We start from the raw sequence: 17,774 nt of genomic DNA, 5'->3' as shown, positions 1-17,774 counted from the left end.
GGGCCGGAGCTGCAGCCTACAGACCTCCCAAGAGAGGGCCAGCCGCGGCTGAGCCCCGGGGAGTTAAGGGGGGTGCGAGGATCTGGGTGTCGGGGCGGGAATGGGGGCCTAGCGCACTGGTTCTGCACCGCCTGCGAGACCAATCCAGGAAGCAGCGCCACTCTCTAACTCCTGAAGTGCTGCTGCACCCTTGTGGGCCAAGGCCTCGGGTGAGCCGCAGCCGAACAAGCTCTCGCTGTCGCGCAGGCGCACTGGGTCGCACGGATCCCGCGGCCTGCCGCTTTCCCGCCGCGCAGGCGCACTGAGCCTCGCACAGGCAGGCGGGATCGCGAACAGCTGGGAGCAGGCTGGAGGGCGATGGGCGGGGCCCCTGTTGCGCCGTGGCCTGGCCGTTGCCCCGCCCACTTCCGGCGTGCGGCTCTTCCGGGCGACGGCGCCTGGCCTGGGTCCGAGGTGGGGCTTGTCCAGACGACGAAGGAGACGACGATCAACCGTCAAGGCTGCAGCGACCATGGCGTCCAGCGGAGTCCGCGGGCCGACGCCGCGCTGGGGGCCGACACTCTGCGGCGCTGCGCTGTTCCTGCTGCTCTTCCCAGCGGCCGCCGCTCAGGGTGAGGGCGGTCGGGGGGCATAGGGTCAAGGGGTCGAGGGGACCAGGCGAGGTGAGGACAGGGGGAGCAGGGTCGGGGTCAAGGAGGGCGGAGGGCAGGGGGTGGCAGCCGCCCGGGGTCGCTGCTCCAGTCCCGCGCGGTTTGCGGGGGCGGCCGGGGGCCACCCGAGTGTCCGTCGGTGGCCTGGGCCGGCCCTTTGTCCTGGCTCAGCATTCGGGGTGGTGCGGGACAGCGGGGGCGGCCTGGCAGAGCGCGGTGTCCTCTCTAATGGCCCCGCTACCCTGGGAAAGAGCTGTCGAGTGTGGACCCGGGGTCGGAAGCAGAGCTGGAGAGCTTGCCTGACCCACAGCAGGTCAGCGGCTGGAGTCCAGGGGCCTGGCCCTTGTGTGGGCACCGCTGGTGTGTTGGGGGGTTTGCTCCCCTCCAGGAGACCTGTGTGTAGCCCTTTCACCGATGCCCACTGTGCAGAGTAGACCCCTCTGAAGAGCTCCAGGGACAGGGGCCAGTGGTTGAACTTGGCCTGCCCTGCCAGGGCAGTCTCTAGGCTCTCCAGACCTTCCCTACTTGGGTAGGTGGGTGGCCCTCCTTGTTTATCCCACCGCCTCTCAGTAACCACCTGTGCTAGGTGCTGAGCCCACATGGTGACTGGCTGATGGAGGCGCTGAGTTCCTGGGCTGCCTGACCTGGAAATAGCAGTTAGAGGGGTGAGGAGAGTGCATGACCTAAGAGCTCAGAAGCTCCAGAAAAGGGGCTGCTGGAAGGCAGCATCCTGTGGGTGGTCTGCAGGTGGGTGGGAATCTTGGACGATTTGATGGAGCTGTGTGTGGCGTGCGAAGGGTCGGGGGTAATCACCAGTGTGGAAAACAGAGCCTCTGGCTGGTGACCTCACCCACCTGGGCCAGCCTGAGGGGCTGGGGCATTTCTCAGCTCTGGTCAGCTGTAGCTGCATCAACTCTTTAGCACTGCAAGGCACCTTTCCTCTGTGCGGCCTGAGGGGGTGTCTGCGTGCAGCACTGCATGAGTCTCTTCAGTCTCCTGAACATGCTTGTGTGCACACTTATGACATTATCTCTCAGTGCAGCAGTGGAGTTGCACAGAATAGGGAACTTTTGGTTGAAATTGACTTTTCAGCACAAATAATGAATTTTCAGCACAACAGGATATATGTAGCTGTAGAGAAAGAGTGGTTACGAAGACCTGGCTCCCATGACCGTGGCTCCAAGCCTTGTGAGCTGGTCTCTTTGACCTGGGAGTGCTTTTTACTAAACAGGCCGGATAAGAGCCAAATCTGCTATCACCCAAGAGCCTCTCCTGGGTGGCTGAAGGGCCTGCACTCTAGTATTGTTAGAGTAGGTGTGTCAGGAAACGCCCCCAGTGTGTTTGGCTGCTTGCTTTTCATGCTGGCTTGGCCCTGGACTTCTGAAGCCGCCAGAGACCCCTGTGAGCTGCATGGGCGGGTCCTGTGACAGTTTGGGAATGAAACCAGGCGTAGTATTTCAGGAGAAAAGCCGCCGTTTTTCTAGCCACACTGAGCACTCAGGTGCCCCTTTCCCACAGAGGCTGGGCTTGCTGTGTGATTTTACTGCTTGTCATGCCATAGGAATGTGACTACACCATCTATGATACTTTTCATTCCTTGCAAGGATGCTGTGCATATTTAGTCAGGAAAAATTACCCGAAAGAAACAGAACCAGCAGGATATATGTAGAGTTATTTGGCTCAGACAGTAAAGCATCTGCCTGTAATTGCAGGAAACCCAGGTTCGATCCCTGGGGTGGGAAGATCCCCTGGAGAAGGAAATGGCAACCCACTCTAGTACTCTTGCCTAGAAAATTGCATGGATGGAGGAGCCTGGTGGGCTACAGTCCATGGGGTCACAAAGAGTCGGACACAACTGAGGGACTTCATTTCACATGACGGACTGGCTCACGGGACCGTGAGGCTGAGGAGCCCCATGAGCCACTGTCTGCTCAACCAGGGAGAGCTGGTGTATTGTCTAGTCCACACCTCAAGGCCAGGCAGCAGGGAGGCAGGGAGTCACGGCGCAGCCTAAGCCTCACTGGCAAGAGGAGATGACATCTCAGATTACATGGCAGATTTGTGCCGCTTTGCCGTTTTGTTCTGTCAGGGCCTCAGTGGATTGGGAGATGCCCACCTCCCTGGAGAGTCCACTGGTTCAGATGCTAATCTCTTCTGGAAACACTTTCACAGATACTACCAGAACTGTTTCGGGAATTCCCTGGCAGTCAGGTGGTTAGGACTCGGTGCTGCCACTGCCAGGGGCCCCGGTTCCATCCCTGCTCGGAAAACTAAGATCCTGCAATCCATGAGGCATGGCCAAGAAGAAGAAAGTCTTCGTAAAAAGGAAAAGAGAAACGGTGTTTTACCAGCTCTGTCGGCATCTCTTAGCCCAGACAATTGATAATTGATAATATTAACCACCACAGGTATGTGAACTCAAAGACCATCACAACAGTCCAGAACCAGCCATGTCTTCTCTGCTGTGCGCTTGGGTGGAGGGGAGGCAACCAACAAGGTGTTGAAGAGCTTCGGAGAGAAATTCATTGAACTGAAGAAGTTTTGTGGTTGGACCCTACTTTAATTGTGTATGGGGTCAGACTCCAGCTGAGTTTCATCTTCACATCCGGAGGGAAGGTGACCCCTGAAAGGACCTCAGTCTAATGTCCTAAACTGGGGTCCAGAGGAGTTGTGGGGGTGGAAGTGGGGCTTCTTCAGCACTCTTTCAGTCCAGCAGCACTGCGGGTCCTGCTGCTGAAAACTGCGGGGCGGGGGACTCCCAAGGAGGCCACAGGGCAGTGGGCGCGTGCACGGGTCTGAGCCTTTGCCTTGCTCTGTACTCTCCTTCCCCCTTTTCTGCTGAGGTGGTGAGACAGCCAGGACTTTCTGTCTAAATGAACTTGCACTTCTTTGAAAGTGGCAGCCGCAGCACCCCCTGCCCCCCGTGTCCTTTCACCCTGCGCCATGGCCTCAGTGCCTGATTCTGGGGACCTTCCACTGCCCCCGGCATGGCCAAATGCAGCCCTCTGGTCTGTTACGTTCCACAGGCAATATGCTTACTTGTTTCTTTGTTGTTAGAAAACATGCCTCTTAACACACGTAGTGTGTGTCCTTGCATGGTTAAGCAGAACTCCCCTGAAACTGTAGGAAAGAGCTCACATGTACCACAGCTCGTGTGTCCTGAGAACCCTTGTTCTTCAGCTTAGTTTTCCTGGGAGCACAAGACTTAAGGCTCTCGAGTCAGTGGCTCAGAGTCCAAGCTGGAGAGCCCAGCCTCAGTGAATCGCCGCTTCGAGCTCGGGATATTGGGCAGGCTTTCTAGCTCCAGATTTCCTGTTTCTGTGTTGAGATAAAATGACCTGAATGACCAGGAGTGCCCGGTCTCTGGATCAGATGTAAGTAGTTAACATGTTGCTGTTTCTTACTATGCCCTGGTGTTTTCAAGGGCTCTGTGCTGACTTCGTGAGGGCTGTGTAACATTGGCGTTTCTGCACTGAGAACCTGCCCGGTGGTTCCAGGCCATGCTAGGAGCAGGAGGGCGAGGCAGTCCCCTTAGCCTGCCACTCCTGGCCTGTCTGTTGACTTGTGTTGGCCCGTGACCTGGAGACCCTGGGCTGGACTGGTTTGCTAGTTCCTGCAGGACCAGTTGTCACACAGGCTTCTATGTTGGAAATTCTCCATGAAGAATTCCTGTGCTTTATTACTGTTGCTCTCCTGGTCTCTGTTAAGATTGACGACAAGGAAGTGCAGGCTTTCTTCAGTTTTTCAGAAGGAATCGAGAGTGAATGTGTTAGGCGTCATGCAGATAGATTCCCGCCGTGCCTCCCTGCCCAGCGCTTTATTAGAAAAAGTTCAGAGCTGCAGAGAACGTTGAAGGAAAGGTGATGCGGTGATCTCCAGAATCCCTGTCTGTTCTTGCAGCCTGGGCCACGTGTCTTCCTGTCTGTGTCTACCTGGGACGGCTTATTTGCTTATTTTGGCTGTGAAACGTGGCTTGTGGGACTGTGCTTCCCTACCCAGGGACTTAGCCCAGGCCAGTGCAGTGAAAGTGCGAAGTCCTATCTGTTGGACTGCCGGGAAAGTTGGATTACCCATATCGATGAGAGCAAGTTGTGATGCGGCCATCTGCCCTAAGTTCACCAGGGTGTATCTCCGAAGAAGGAAGATATCAGCAGAACGTGACAGTCAGGTCTGCATGGTGACCATTAGAATGCTACTGAACACTTGGTTTAACACACACCTTGTGCACACGGATTACCACTTACTCAGTAGCATCCTCCGGCCGCTGACCCCGGGCACACGTGTTGCTTTTGGCTGTGATGTCTCTTAGTCTCCCTTCCCCTGGGGCAGCCCCTCAGCATGTCCTTGGGCTCAGAGGCCTCTTTGCTGTCCCATCAGTTTCCTCTGATCTGATTCGAGTGCGTGTGGGGAGGGTTCACAACTGGGTGACTATCCTTCCTGCACCCTTGCAGGCACCTTCTGCCACTGGTCCTGTGGTCTTGTGGTCACAGGTTGTCGTGGCAGTACGTTTATCACTCTTCGGGTGCCTTTTCTCTTCCTGAGTACAGTTAAACGGGGTGGGGGTTCCCTGAGACTGTATGTAATCTCTTGTCCCTCCACAAATGGCTCAGTGGTCTTGGCGTCCATTGTGATGGAGACTCTTGGCTGGTTGTCCTTCTCTGTTTATTCCATGCTAGTGTGAAATCACGAACATTCAGGAGGTGAGAGTCCATCACTCTCATGTTTAAGTTGTGCCAGTTTGGCAAGGAGGACCCCCCCACCCACCCACCCACGCTGGCTTCTGGGCTTTTGTGCCACTCTCAGAGGCAGCAGGCTGTCTGAGGTGACAGTGTCATCTCTGCCCCAGTTGTGGGGTCAGCTGTTGTTCTGCACGGAGCCTGGTGCCTTGTAGTGGGGACAGTATCATCTACCCTTGGCCCCTTGGTGGACAGAACTCAGAATTCAGCTTTCAGGTGAAGCCATCCTCATGGCAGCCCCATGGGGTTCTGCCTCCTGCCATCCAAGGCCGGGGGGTAGGGGGGCTCCGAACACCTGTGGCAACCCTGCCCTCTCGGCCCTGCTGTGAGAGGCATTTGGGGGCTGTTAGCTTTCTGTGCCCTCCTGGGCTGAATGTGTCAAAGTAGTCTAAAATTAGCTTCAGCACAAACCTAACAGCACGGCACTGGGGGCTCTGAGAAGGGTGCTGTTTAATAGTGATTGCCTTAGAATGGTATGTTGTGACAAAAATGGGCTTTTATTTTTAAAATTGGGATGTACAAGAGCTACACTGTTGAAGAGAAGCACTCCCCAGCCCTCTCAGATAGCAGTTTAGTACAGGTCCTGGTCAGCAAACATGATGAATGAGATTGTGACTTAGACCTAAAGCTCTCTTTCCTTGCATTTTATCATGAGAATCTCAGGAAGTCCAGGGAGTTGTGGGACCCATGTGGTGAGCACTCCTCTGCCCACTGTTGGGTTTGTCACATTCTGAAATTACAGACACCCCTAGTCCCCCAACCCCCGCACCTCCCTGCACATGTCATTACCAAGAGCTCAGTGTTCCTCTTTTCTTAGATCCATTCATTCTGTGCAGTGAGATGCAGGGACCTACGTGTGCTGTTGAGTGCATTCCACCTGTGCGACCCTGACCTCTCTCCAGCCTCAGAACAGGCATCTCCAGCGGTCAGGGCCCCACCCAGTTGGACCTGTCCCCCCCGCAGTTGAGTCTCACCTGTCCTGAAGCCTGTGCTGTGAGCCTTTGTGGGGGCCTCTCCCGGCCCTCATGGTCTGTAGAGTCATCTGTGTGCAGGCATGCTTCTTTTGGGGGCTGAAGGGTGTCCCACTGCAGGACTCGCCAGTCACCTCTGTCCCCTGCCCCCAGGCACTGCATGTGAGGAGAAGGTGGTGCTGGGAGGGGAGCATGCTCCCACTAGGCAGGAGGAGCCACCTGGCGGCTCTCTGGACCTGCAGGGAGACTGAGGGGCATGCATGGTGCCTGGACCCCTGGCCGTGTTTAGCTCTCGGCTGTTACCATATGTAAAGTTTGCTGTCAGCCCTCCTGTGCATGGGGGTCCTGGTGTATCTGGGACACACAAGACTGAGAGTGGAATTGCTGAGTCTTGGGGGAGCATCTTGGGGTCCTTCAGTGGACTGGAACCTGGTGGTCTGGAGTCGACGATAAGAAAGTGAAAGAGAGAAAGAGGCTGATTGATATTCCCTGGTTTACGCAGATAACCAGTTAAGCTCTTGACACCGAGCTTGCATCGCTCACGAAGGCACTAGGCGCCCTCTCGAGGGAATGAAGGCGCAGGGCGCCTTCTCGAGGGGGTCTGAGAAGCCCGGGCAGGAGAGTGAGCTCGACGGGTGTCTGTGTTCCAGAGAATTAGCCTGGGGGAGAGCGGGGAGAGAAACAAAAACAACATGGGGACCTAAGCTCTGATGGAGCAAAGGCGCTTTAATGATCTTTCTGTGAGTATATAGGCTGCTGTACAAGAAATTTCTTTCGACAATGATGAAGATCAGGAAGCCAAATGTACAGCAACCATTACCAAGGGAACAAGGGGTTAATAATCATCACAAGTTCAGGAGACAATCCATATCTCAAGAAAGGGGATCAAGACTAAGCAGTTTTGTGGTAAAGAGAATGTTTACTAAAGGAGATTGAATCCTGTCTCACACAATGACCTCCGTTCCTGGGAGCAGCGTGCTGCCCCGCGTGAAGAGAAACAAAGGACTTGTGAGAAGCAGCACGTAGGAATCCTCCTGTTAAATGCTGCCCGACAGCATCTGTTTGTTTTCAAGTGGCTGAGCCGTTGTGCACACCTATTGACATGTTGAGAGCCCCTGGTCCTCGCCATGGTTTCACATCCTCAGTTCGGGTGGGTGGGAAGTAGGACCTGACTGTGACTCCTGTGCCTTTCCTGGTAGCCGAGGGTTGTGCTTAGGCCTCTTGTGAGTGTGCGCACATGTCGGGGCAGCCTGGGGTGAAGAGCAGCTGCTTGGTGGTGGGTTGGAGGGTCTTTGTTCATACACCAGCTCTCCCCTGACTGACTTGAGTTCCAGAGCTGTTAGCTGCTCAGCTTTGAGTTCTTCCTGTAGTGGTTGTCCGGTGAAGATGCCCGAGAGGCAGGGGTGTGCGGGGTGCTCCATGGGGTTGGAACGGCTTCTCCCTCCTGCCTGGGAAACCGGCTGGGGGCTGAGGCTTGGCTCAAGCCCAGCCTGGAGCTGCTGTGGCCTTCAGCTCCAGAGCATCTGCTGAGGACCTGGTCATTGGTGCCCAGGCAAGAAGCAGGCGACCGTCTCCTGGGAGACCCCCGGGGTCAGGACCACACACGCTACTGGCGTGTCCCCACAGGATTCCACTTACAGAGGCTCAGCCATGCACCTTGAAGGCTGGGTGTCCCTCTCCAGGTTCTGAGCATGACTTGCTGTGCCCTCCTGGTGTTGAAACTGCAGGATTCTCAGTGATGTTCATTCTTTCCCTGCAGGTTGTTCTCAGAACACAAGCAGAACCTGTGAAGAGTGCCTGAAAAACGTCTCGGTAAGTGGTACGCGGTCAGCACATGATCCAGAAGCGCACTGGCCAGCTCTGACTCCAGGCGCCGTGTGCATGGTATGGGGTTCAGGGCGGTCAGTAACAGCTCTTTTGAGGGGATTTAAACTGTCAGGAGAGCTGCACACACCACCGAGTTATTAACGTGCTGCTTCAGCCCTGGAGAGCAAACGTGTAACTGGCTCACGGCCAGGAATGCATATGAGCCCTGGGGCCTGCAGGTGTGGTGTTGGGTGAGTGCAGGTGCTTGAAAGTGGGGGGCATGTTTAGCCCCTAGTCTGTGACTGTCAGCCTGTGTCCAGGGCTTCCTGGGTGTCATTCCACCTTGCAGGCCTGTTGGGACAGGGGCTGGACTGGTCTACACATGGGCCCTGAGACATGGCCGGTATGCCTGGGGTCCTCCCAGCCCCCCATTCTCACCCAGTGCTAATTGTCAGCTCTCCTGCTGAGGGGTCCTTGAGACAGAGTGCCCCATGTTCTTTCTCATCTCTGTGGTTGGGTTTGCCCAGATGACAGTGGGTGCACACGTCCTCTGAAGGCCTGGCTCCCACCCTGAACCCAGGCAGGGGAGGGCTTCCCTGGTGGCTCAGTGGTGAAGAATCCACCTGCTCAATGCAGGAGACATGGGTTTGATCCCTGATCCGGGAAGATCCCTCGTGCCTCAGAGCAACTAAGTCACTTGGCTGTAAGTACTGAGCCTGCGCTCTGGAGCCCATGCTCTGCGACAAGAGAAGACACCACAATGCAAAGTCCACACGCTGCGACTAGAGAAAACGCCTGAGCAACAGTGAAGACCAGTGCAGCCAAGAGTAAAGAGTGCAGAGGAAAGTGCAGCCAAGAGTAAAGGGTGCAGAGGAGAGTCAGGCCCTCAGTGTGTGACTCCTCGAAGCTCAAGAGCTGCTGGAAGGGTCCGTAGGCCCCTGCAGCCTGCCAGCGCCCCGTGTGGCTCACCGTGTGCTTGTACCTTGTTATCTAAAAACAGGGGAGAGATGGTGGCGGAGCCTCCACAGAGGAGGACTTGGTGCCGTGTGCTCCAGGGGCTCTCGGTAAAACTGCAGGGGAAGAACGGAAGATGAGATGTTTAAAACTTGACTGTTTTAAAATGGAGGATTTCCCCCCAGTTTTTAACTCAGGAAAGAACCACTGAAATGGAAGGGATCCTCAAGTGGTCAAAACGAAGAGGGCCTTGCTGCTGTTTGTCATTTGAACACGAGGCACCAGAGTGTACACTGCCTCGGTGGTCCTGGGACCCCAGGTTTCATTGCGACATTTTTTTTGGTAACAGACTCTCACCCTAACCTGAGATGGAAGAATAACATTGTTTTCCATCCTGTTAAAACCTGTAAGAAAAACAACTTAGTAAAATCTTTACTTTTGAGCATAAAAATACCCAGACTGTTCTAACCTGAGTGGGCTTGTTAGGTGGCTCAAACCTCCCATCTGAGCCGATAGGTGCCCGGCTCTGGGCCCCTGCCTGCTGTGCCAGCCAGGTCCCTACCATGTGTTCCAGGGACACGGGCAACACGCCTTCAGGTTCACTAGCTCCACTTTCTCTTCAGTTGCGTCCTTTAAAATGGACTGCTCGGTGGAGCTATAGTGGTCAAGTGGGGTCTTTGCGGGGTAATAACCTTAGGTGGACACCACTCAACTGCCTGGCTTGGTCCCTCCTGCAAGGGATGCGGACCCTCCAATGATGGATGTGGGGAAGCACACAGTGCCTGCCTTCCTGCTGCCAGAGCTGCAGGAAGCCACGAGGCACGGGGGTGCCTGGTGGAGGAGGTTTGAGTGAGGAGGGCCTTGGTGGGTGGGTGGAGTTGAGCTGCTGTGTTGGGGAGGGGGCTGAGGAAGGAGCAACAGTGGCGGGGGCAGCACAGGGCAGACCCTGGCCCGTCTGACGCCTGAGATCCTGTCATCGTCTGTTCCAGTGCCTTTGGTGCAACGCGAACAAGATGTGCTTGGACTACCCAGTGACCAAAGTCCTGCCGCCCAGCTCCCTCTGCCAGCTAAGCTCCGCACGCTGGGGCGTGTGCTGGGGTAAGTCGCCACTTTCTTTGGTTTCTTGCAAAACCAGTGTCGTTTTGAATATTCTGGTTGTGCTCAGTGAAGGGAAGACACCGGAAGTGGGGATGGCCGGTGAGAGTGCTGGTATCTGAGAGAGGGGTGGCCCAGGTTTGACGGCCATGGCCCCGGTTCTGCAGGCGCCTCCCCACGTGCCAGGGCCGTGCAGGTGGTGTCAGCCCCTGTCCCGGTGGTGGTGCTTCTCCTGGGGAGACGCGCGCTCAGTGAGACCCAGGCTGGTTTCTAGTGGCCATATGAGTTGGTGGGTGGTACGCGCTGCCACCTGGAACTTTTTTTTGAGCTGGGCTTATTAATCCTTTCCTTAATGGCTCAGGTTCAGGGCCTTCCAGAGGCCCGCCGGGCTGCAGGTTGAGGGAGCTAGTGCTCTCTCAGGGAGTTGTGATGGCCCGTCTGTGTGTGTGCATCCTGGGTTCATCTGCAGTTTATTCTGTGTTACCTTTTTCTAAACGATTTCTGTCCCAGAATTTGTCAGCCTTCAACTGAACAACTCACTTCTGATTTCACCTGCTGAAACCGCGGGGACCCAAAAGTTTGTGGCTGTGTGAGTGTGTGTGTGTGCATGTACACGTGGAGACGTGCCTGTTGATGTCCATGCAGCTGGCTGCCCTCCTGGCCACCCTCGCTCTGGAGCGGCTCCCTGGGCCTCGCCAGCGTCTGTGTCGTCCTGGTGTCTGTCTCCCTGGGACCTTCCCTCCTACCTGTTCTGCAGGGATGGCTCTGGCTCCAAGGAACCGTGGGCATCTCGGGCTCAAACTATTAAAGTGCTGTCAACAGTTGGAAGCGTGACGCCTAACACAGTGCACACTTGAGTCCTCACCCCTCCAAGCCTGAGCTCTAGAGTACATGCATGCGTGTGCACATACCTGTGTGTACAGACGCTCGTATTCTAGCGGGCGTGCACACATGCACGTACGTGTGTGCAAACGCTCGTACTCTAGAGGACACACACATGCACGCACGTGTGTGGATAGACACACACACGTGTGTACTCAGTGGGTTGTCACAGGAGCCTGCAGGTAGTGCCGCTCAGCAAGACACACACACCATATCCAGTACTTGCCTGTCCCCTGGGACCCCACGGGCGGCTGCTGTGAGTACTGTCCCCTGGGACCCCACGGGCGGCTGCTGTGAGTACTGTCCCCTGGGACCCCACGGGCGGCTGCTGTGGCATGCTGTCCCCTGGGACCCCACGGGTGACTGCTGTGGTGTGCTGGTGGACATCGGGCTGTATGTGGGCTGCCATGTCCTCCTGTGTGGGCTGAATGCAGCCACCCACTGCTCTGGGCATGCCCTTAGGGGGACTGCTGGCTCACACCAGCAGTTTAGCCTGTCGGCCACACGTATCTCAGGAGTGGCCGCCCCAGTCGACGCTGCTTCAGGCAGGGTGGGGCCTCAGTCGGTCCTTTTCTGTGACGTGAGGTTCCTGCCCTGGGGCTGTGAGTGCGGCTGGACACAGGACGCCCTGGGCAGTTTGGGGAGGGGCCTCTGTGCTCCACGCAGGCTTGCACTGGGTGAGGGGGTGCTGGGGGCAGTCTTTGTGGTAACAGGAGGGTAGGGTGCCCGCAGTTTGGACTTGGGCTCATCCTCGGGCAGGCAGGGAGCTGGGATCTCGTCCAGGGGAGCCTTGCGGTCGGGCCACTGGAGACACTCCCGGTTCACCTGGTCACAGCACACCTCGCTGTCATGCAGGCCTGCACCCCAGGTGCCTCCTGTTCTTCGAGGTGACCATAGGGGCATCTTATCCAGTTCTAGGCCTAATCTTGTGGGCTTGTGACTGTGGCACAGTCACAATGTATACATTCAGTTGGAGAACAGTGAAGTCTCTATCATTTGGCCCCTTGCCCAGGACCGGGTCTCTCTTTGCTAAGGTCTGATACGTCCTGTTCCCCATCACGGTGAGGTTTCTGTTTCTGCTTTATAACTCGGTCTAGCTGCTGATGAGAAAGGCTCCGGTGGGGGCAGGTGTGTCTTAGAGCCATGGTCTTCTCAGTGTGACTGTTTTTAAAGTTGATTGTTTGGGAGTTCTCTAGTGCAAAAGGTATATCCTCTGCTTGCGAGGGTCTTGTGTTATTTCCGTTTCTTGTGTTTCTGGCACTTCCAGGATAGGTCAGGGGAGGAAAAACCACAAGATTCACGGCCAGTGCTGTCACGCTGGCAGCCTGAGGTGGCTCTGGGGTGGGGGCACCAGGGCAGTGGGCATCTGCCTCCCCCATCCCCAGCCAAGAAACCGGCAGGGTCAAAGGTTATCAGCTCCATGAGGCAAGTCCAGGGCTGCAGGCTATCATGGGAGGGTCCCACCACCGTCCAAGAGTACAGGGCGGGGCCAGGCTGACTAGACTGTGCCAGGCTGTCCTGTGAGAGGCTCTGGTGTGAAAGGAGTGGAAAAGTACTGACCGGCTGGTTTTAATTTGTAAACCCTCAAGAGAAGCTGGAAAGAATTGGAACTTGTCCTAAGTGTGTTTGGTCTGGACAGGAAACCATGGTCAGCTGATGGCGGCAGTGCCGTTTTCCAGCCCCCGGGTGTCCCTTGGCCTGGGCCATGGCTCTGGCAGGCCCTTGGCCTGCACAGGCGGACATGCCTCCTGCTGGCCTTTGACTCGGGCCGTCAGAGCAGGGCTGGTCTCCCTGGTTTTGTCAGCTTTTCTCAGGCTGGAAACATCTCTCCAGCATCAGGTGGTGAGGAAAGTTACCTGCTGCTTGAAGTTAATGGAAACTGGTGACTCAGTCACAGAAACAGGCTGGAGGAAGGTGGGGCATTGCCTCCACACTCCTGGTTCTGGAGGCCTCATGGAGGACGGGCACTCCTGGTTCTGGAGACCCATGGGGGAGGGGCGTCCTTAGTTCTGGAGTCCTCATGGGGGAGGGGCGCCCCTGGTTCTGGAGACCTCATGGGGGAGGGGCATCCCCGGTTCTGGAGACTCCATGAGGAGGGGCGCTCCTGGTTCTGTAGACTCCACGAGGAGGGGCGTCACCAGTTTTGAAGACCCTTTGGGGAGGGATATCCCCATTCTGGAGACCCCACGAGGAGGGGCGCTCCTGGTTCTGGAGACCCCACGAGGAGGGCCGTCCCCGGTTCTGGAGACACGGCAGGGAGGAGTGCTGCGGAGAGCACTCGGGCCCTAACTCTGCGCCTTTGAACTTGCAGTGAACTTCGAGGCCTTGATCATCGCCATGTCGGTGATCGGGGGCTCCCTTCTCCTGGGGGTTGCCATCTGTTGCTGCTGCTGCTGCAGGAGGAGCCGGAGCCGACGGCCAGACAAGAGTGAGGAGAAGGCCATCCGGGAGCGTGAGGAGCGCCGGGTCCGGCAGGAGGAGCGGTGAGGCCCAGCCTGATCTGGGGTCAGCAGGGTGGGGCGCTCCTACTGCCCGAGCTTCCTCCACGTCTGAAGAGCAGGACCACGTGGAGTGTCCACAGGGTTTTCTCAGGGTGGTGTGGAGGGTGGGAAGCTGAGTGTGGGGGCTGGGCCGGCATGGCTTCTAGGGGGTTAGGCTCAGAGGGAGGAAGGCATTTAACTAGGTCTCCTGTCCGTCTGAGCCTAACTGGGCCTCTTGTGTGGCCAGTGCTCTGGTGACCACGTGTCCCTGGTCCTGGAGCCCTTTGGCGAGTATCAGCAGTGCAGCCAGGGTTGGGGGTGCTGACCTGCCAGCCTGCGGCTGCTGGGGGCCAGAACCCATGTACTCCTCACTGTCTTCAGAACCAAGGAGAAGATCTTTGCTGATTTGTTGTTATGTGAAAAGAATGTTTTCTAAAATTACAGTAAGGGGCGCTGGAATTGGTTTTATCGAAAGGAGGAGTTGAATGATGTGCCATTAAAGCAGCCTCAAGTGTGTGCTTAACACCTGCCCGTCCTGGTTGGGGTGGCCACAGCCAAGCTGTCCTGCCCGGTCTGGTTCCAGGCCAGAGGATGTGAGAGGCACAGCTGTTAGAATTACGCTGTAGTTTGGTGCTAAACCAGATTTCTCTGTTTTAGGAGAGTGGAGATGAAGTTGAGACATGATGAAATCAGAAAAAAATATGGTAAGAACAGTGGGCTCCCCATTTCTGTTGGCAGGGGCTGGCCCGGCCTTCCCGGTCATGTTCAGTGCCGGGCAGTCTCTGCTGTGTCGGGGGTGGCTCTCCAGGAGCATGCTGTTGACCACTGGTCCTCCCACGTGTTTGTGCCTCCGTCGGCCTTCCTGGCACCTCTGTGCCTGTGAAGTGCTGCCTCCCTTCCCTTCTGCTCTGATTTGCCTTCCAGTGGGGGAGCTTCTGAGCTGCGGGGCCCTGCGTCCCCTGCCCTCATGCCAGAGTTGCTTCTGGCCTGACTTCCACCCTCTCGGCAGTGGCCACACTCAGGCCTTGTCCTGGGAGCTGTGTCTTGTTCTGTCCAGTGTTTGCTTGGTGAGGTTTTCCATGGGGGGACTGTTTTCTTTGGTGTTAGGAGCATTGAACCTGCTCCTGTGTTTGGTTGGTTCTGTGCTGATTCTCAAACCACCAGGATCATTGGTGTTTTCTGCACTTGGTTTCCTACGGAATTAGAAATTGTAGAAAGGAGCTTTTTGACATCTGTTTAAAATTAATGTAAGTAAGAGACAGGTGGGTGTATGCTCGCATGCGTGTGCACACACACACACACCTGGACCTGTGCCCAGCCTGCACAAGGCCTTTTCTGGAGCAGTCCGAGATTCCCTGTATTCCTTTCAAGGAGCTGATCAGTTGCCCTGTAATTGCACTGATGGAATTAACTTGTGCGCTTTTGTGTGAAGCCTCCTGAATGGCCTGGACTGTGGAAGGAAAGCCTCTCGACCATGGGAAGAATTTGGGGCGGGGTCAGGGCTGAGCCTGATTGACACACGAGACACAGTGCAGACGAAACCCCCTCTCCTTTGGCTTCCTTCTCACCAGACAGCTTCCCTCTGTTTTTCCCTCTAAACTAGAAGTAGCGCCAGGAGCTGGTTTGGGTATTTTTTTCCAGCAGGACCTTAACAGTACTGCTTGTCCTTGGCATATGACAGTCTCCTACCCCAAACCGGCCGTGCGTTTCTCCCCAGCTGAGCTCACCGTCTTCCCCTGACAGACAGCACCCCCCCTCTGCCCGCACCTGGCCCCATCATCCCCCACGCCCCAAGCCCTGCGGGGAGGAGGGTTTTGCAGTGGTTCCAGCTGTTTAAAGAGAGGGAGAGTACGCTTCTCACACACGCAGCTCCTGGTCTTCGGGTGTTTAGCTGCTTCACTGTTGAACTGATAAGTCACCTTCTGCCTGTGATCTTAATTCTGAAAATTAATCAGGATTTATGTAGAGCATCTCAAGTATGGTGCTTTTGTTTTCTTCTATATAATTTAGCCAGCCATGGAGGGATGACACAGTGGCTTTCTTACTTCTTTCTGGATCAGCAAACAAGTCTTTTTTGCTTAGGACCTATTTTTCTTAAAAGTATTGTTTCCAGTAGATTTTGCTTTGGTTTTAAAGTCGCCAGTGGTGTGACTTTGTCAGAAGGGGCTTCAGGAAACCTTCATATGGGCTTCTGTGGAAACCTTCACGTGCCATTTTCTGGCTCTTGTTGCCTGTGGCTGAGTGTATTTCTAATCAGGCTTGTTTTGTTTTCAGGTTTGTTTAAAGAAGAAAATCCATATGCCAGATTCGAAAACAACTAAGACGCACTCGGTGGCGCGGCGAGCAGTCTCCAGGCCTCTAGTCAGCAGGGACCCCTGCCGCCCATGCGCCTCCCACCCTGGGGAAGGAAGCTGCCTGGGGTGGAGGCCTGGGAGCTTCTGTTTCCTCTTCTCTCATTTCTGTATTTAATCACTTGAGACACGAAGGCTGTCAGGGCTTCTCTGTTCTGTTGTCCACTTGGGGAGGAAGTGGCCACCTCAGGCCTCCGCTCGTCTGTGAGCCCAGTGCAGATGGCCCTGCATCCAGGCCCGCGAGGTCCACGTGCAGGAAGCAGAGCAGTGCAGTCCGTCCTGGGACCTCCCCAACCCCTGCCGTTGCCCTGCATCTCGGGGCCCAGGATGCAGTCTGACCCCACCCACACCGAGTAGCATTGAGCCATAAACCTTTCTTTTTTTAATTATTGGATTTTATTCTCTCACCCAAAAGATTCTCCCAAAAAGCTTTGTTGTCAGAGTTCAGACCGCTTATGGGGTGATTTTCCAAGTTTGTGTCTTTACTGGTACATCAAGATATTTTTCTAGGGTTCATCTGAATTATAAAACCTCTGACGGGCAGTCGTTGGTCAGGTGCTATTGTGTCCTGGGGGTGGGAGGGCCTCCTGAGGCTCTGCCTGCCTTCTCTTCAGCCCCACTGGGGGTCAGCCTTGGGGTCTCCTGAGTCAGACCCTCCCTACTGTGTCTGGTGGTCACTCAGGGCTTGCAGATGACCACAGGCTCTCCCTCGAGAGGAGGCGGCCACCGATGGGATCTGCACACACTGGCACTGGCGGCTGTCCCGCTTGTCCACCGACCCTAGCTCCCTGTCTGTCATCTGTCTCAGCCTGTCCTGGGAATCTCCCGCAGAGGCGGCTTCTCAGAGGGGCACTGGTTGCGTGAGGTGCCGCCCTTGGGGTTCCTTTCTTCCAGGTCAAGATGCGTGCCTGCAGTCAGTAGCCCTTGCACTTCCTGGCAGGGACGGCAGATGGTGAAGTCACTGTGAACAGCCTTTCTTAAAAAATATCTGAAAATAGTCCTAGTTTCCAGATTGTTTTAAATGAGAAAAACATTGAGCTTTGGGAAGGAAGGTGAACATGCACAATAGGTAGGGGCGTTCATGCGGATCGAGGGGTCGCAGGACATATTGTCACACGGTCATATGTGCCTGGTTAGCCACACGGATCTGTGTTTGACCTCACAGTTCCACCCTCACATTTCACAGACCAGAAACAACCTTTAACAGAGTCTTTTGCCTTATTTCTCTGATTTCTTGGGCATTTGATAGCAATGAAAATATTATGAAACATTCCTGAATATAACAGTCTGCAAATTTTCTTTATGCTGTTTGTTCATAAACTTTGTAGTAGATTTTAATGAACTTTGTATTAACATGGTAGTTAGTATGGATGTAGAATCACTCTTTCTTGACTTGAGGCTGCTGAGCTGAAAGCAGAGCCGGGTTGAAGATAAAAAGGGTTGTTAGAGCGGGGATGCTGGTGCACTGTGCCACCTCCCACACAGCACAGAGCCCTCCTGGGAGCGGCTCCGCATTTTCACGTTCTTCTGAAGCAGCACCAAGAGCAGCCAGAGATTATAACCTCAAGGAAACCACGAGTCTGAGTGCCTTAATCTTTAACCAGTTACCAATCAGTTGCTTAATACATGCTTTTGTTGACTATGCCTTGCATTCCTTGTGTTTCATTTCTGGGGGCTGTGGAAATGAGTGCTTGAGGAACAAGGGCAGCAGGGCTGCTGGAGTGTAAGACAGGCTTCAGGACCCATTGGCACGAGTGTGCAGCCTGCTCCAAATGCCAGGCCGGTAGGGAGCCTCCACACCATAAGGTGAGTGGTCCCCGGGCCCTGCCTCGCCATGCATTCATTGCTC

The 17,774-nt window shown here is 55.5% G+C and overlaps 1 protein-coding gene across 1 annotated transcript; it reads left to right on the top strand.

Annotated features, from left to right (window-relative positions):
- Positions 1-300: 300 nt before the first annotated feature.
- PTTG1IP (PTTG1 interacting protein) lies at positions 301-17,567 on the top strand. The gene is made up of 6 exons (XM_069566577.1): positions 301-611; positions 8,117-8,169; positions 10,107-10,215; positions 13,406-13,577; positions 14,232-14,278; positions 15,849-17,567. The coding sequence occupies exons 1-6, from the start codon at positions 512-514 to the stop codon at positions 15,893-15,895; spliced, it is 528 nt and encodes a 175-aa protein (XP_069422678.1). The 5' UTR covers positions 301-511; the 3' UTR covers positions 15,896-17,567.
- Positions 17,568-17,774: the final 207 nt, after the last annotated feature.

The sequence above is a fragment of the Ovis canadensis genome, chromosome 1 (genome assembly GCF_042477335.2).
Source record: "Ovis canadensis isolate MfBH-ARS-UI-01 breed Bighorn chromosome 1, ARS-UI_OviCan_v2, whole genome shotgun sequence".
Lineage (NCBI taxonomy): Eukaryota > Metazoa > Chordata > Mammalia > Artiodactyla > Bovidae > Ovis > Ovis canadensis.
This window is presented reverse-complemented; position numbering and strand designations above follow the sequence as displayed.